This window comes from Madurella fahalii (genome assembly GCF_045866475.1).
Source record: "Madurella fahalii IFM 68171 DNA, scaffold_6, whole genome shotgun sequence".
NCBI classification, from domain to species: Eukaryota; Fungi; Ascomycota; class Sordariomycetes; order Sordariales; genus Madurella; species Madurella fahalii.
In genome coordinates, this window is record NW_027263976.1 from 961,341 (window position 1) to 964,107 (window position 2,767).

A 2,767-nucleotide genomic window follows, 5' to 3' on the forward strand; every position below is an offset into this window, starting at 1 on the left:
ACATTCAACACCTGACTATGATACCCATAGTTCTGCTATCTTTAATTTACCGAAAAGGATATAAATGAAGGTTGCGGACGAAAATCCCGGCATTCAGAACCATCGATCTACTTCCTTATACCATGACCCAGAACTCTTTCCCTATCCCCCTCCCTTCATTCCCAACTCGCTCTCGCTCTTACCATTCGCATTTTATCCCCAGAACCTGATCAAAACATGTCAAACTCCAACTGCCCTAGCACCCGCCTGAAGCACACGACCACTTCGTGCAGCCTTGCATATCTTACCCCATTCTCTTGGCAATATGCCACAACTTCTTTGTCGCTCAGCCTCCAAACCTGCGGGTCGAGATTCGCCAAGTATGCAACGAGCTGGATACGGTGGTGCGGGGGAAGCCAGGAGAGATGGTTTTGGACAAGGGGGTGGTTGGCCGGATTGGGGCTGATAGGGGATGTTGGACGTGGAGGCGCGGGGAGGGTGGCGGCGGTGTGTGTTGAGACTGAAGTGATTGAGCCGGCGGAAGCGGAAGCGGAAGCGGAAGTGGAAGTAGCGGTGGTGGTGTTTGAATATCTCGTCAGGCAAGACTGGTAGGTGTAGCCCGCCACCGTGTTATTGGAGCCGTCATAGTGTTGGCGGTTAACTGGATGGATGTCAAAAGTGGGCATCCGGGGGATGCGGGGAAGGTTCGCGAGGCTACGCTTGGGGTTCCGATGGCGTGCCAAGGGCGACGGGAACTGTGGCAGGTCCGCAGCGGCGATGGAGGATAAGCCATCCTTGGCCTCGTCCTCCCTGGCGGTTGGAGGACTGAGGCCCGCTTCGGGCTGGCGTGTGTCTTCCTGTTCCAAGGCTTTCATGTGGGCTGCGACAACAGTCATCCGCTCTTGGAGACCTTTGTTGCCGTCCTCGAGCTGCTTGTTCTTTTCCTCGAGCTTACTGCATCTCTCGTTCAGACAGCGGTATTGCTCATCCCTGTGCGCACTCTCAGTTAGCAACCTTTGGCACCAAGTGTCCGTCTGCTCAATCTGTTTCCGCAGCTTTTCGGCGCTGTCCTCGAGTTTGTTGTACGCATTCAACAGCTTCCGGTCCTGTTGCTTGAGCCTCTTGTACTTGACGGTCAACATTCTACATTCTCCTTCGATCTTGGCGAGTCTGATGCTGAGGGCGGAGAAAGCGGAGGAGGAATCGCTGTCCTCAATGCTGCTGATGGGCCTCTGCGAGCGGGCATCCTCCTCCACCGTCTTTTGCCGCTTGCTGCTATCATGAGCTACGGTATCTTCCAAATTGGGCCGCTTTCCCAGGAGTCTCGACTCTTCGGCTGCAATGACCTCCTTAAATGGCTCGGTAATGCTGGACATCGTAGCTTGCACATCATTCGCCCACAGCTCGCCGTCGTCCTCTTCTGAGGGAGAGTTCTCCGTCTTGACGCGTTTCTTGGTTACGATCGTGTTAGCAGAAGCGCTTGATACGCTAGACTTGTCCTCGACGTCCACGTCCGCGATCTCTTGTGGCGGAGACCGCAAGCTAAATTGCTGTTTATCTTTACGGTCCGACTTCCCGCCAAGGTACATGGTGCTAAGTACTAGATCAGTAAGGTCATCGTCGAATGGCAAGCCGGGGAGAAACGGCGGCTTTTCCATGAACTGGCGACGCCACCGGGGGCTCTCAAGTTCAGCGCCCTTCCAGAATGGCGGGAGCTTGTCTCGGTCAGGCCTGTGCCGGTCCAAGAGGAATTCAAGATCCGTCTCTCCAACCAGTTGTGTAATCATCCCCTTGGGCAGTCCGGGACCTTTGGAGTGGAGAAAAGCGACGGCCATGATCTCGGATGGAGTGCCAAGGTAAGGCATCCTCGACACTGCTGCATTCCTCCAGCTCCCGTGATTCCCCATCCATGCTCGGACACTAGCTAAGGACGCCCTGAGGCTGACCCACGCGGCGTGCGCGGATTGTAACCGGGTTGATCTCTGCAACTGCTCGGCCACGATGCAGAGATCGAGCCACGGAGGAGGCTTGGTGGTTCGGTAGTGCCTTCCGATGTGGTTCACAATGATCCGGACGCAAGCATGATTGTCTCTTAGCTCGCGCAACCGCTTCTTCTTGTCTTCTATCTGGGTGCCTGGGATTCCGTCCACTTTGCCATGCGCTTCTGGGTGGCGAAGGATATCCGGAGACCCGCCCGATGTGGGCGTCCTGGTTGATGCCATTTGGTCGTTGATCTCAGCGCGGATGTGGAAACTGCAGATAGTTCGTAGTGAACTGCTAAGGATAGAAGTGGAGGTGGCAAGTGAACGGAGAAAGATCGGAAGAAAGAGTGATTGAGCGACATAGGAGGTGGATGACTAAGTGGGTGGAGGGGAGTGACTAAGTGGTGGGGAGTGAGTGGGTGGAGTGGAGTGACTAAGTGGGTGGAGTGGAGTGACTAAGTAGGTGGAGGGGAGTGACTAAGTGGGTGGAGGGGGTTGGTTCAAGCCCAAGTAGATGAGCTGTGTGAAGGCAGTGACTACTGAGGGCGTAGGTACGCAACGCAATGTTGGAAACACAGACGGTCGTTGCGGAGAAAACGGCCCGTGGGACGAGGGGTTGAAGGGAACTCCTGAGATTGTTTGACGAAAATAGAAGGGGAGAGGTGATGAAAAATTGGTTAAGAAGACGCTTCCAAGGTGGAGCGGGTAGGCGTCGACGGCGGCAGTCGCGAGGCGTGCAGAAAAGTGATTGATAAAGAGAAGGTATTCGGACTGTGTGGCCGGGGTTAAGGAGGTTCTACCCGACG

General features: G+C 55.1%; 1 protein-coding gene across 1 annotated transcript; it reads right to left on the reverse strand.

Annotated features, from left to right (window-relative positions):
* Positions 1 to 209: 209 nt before the first annotated feature.
* On the reverse strand, positions 210 to 2,201 carry MFIFM68171_10328 (uncharacterized protein; the record flags this gene model as incomplete). Its single annotated transcript, XM_071065747.1, has 1 exon — positions 210 to 2,201. The coding sequence occupies one exon, from the start codon at positions 2,199 to 2,201 to the stop codon at positions 210 to 212; it is 1,992 nt and encodes a 663-aa protein (XP_070921848.1).
* Positions 2,202 to 2,767: the final 566 nt, after the last annotated feature.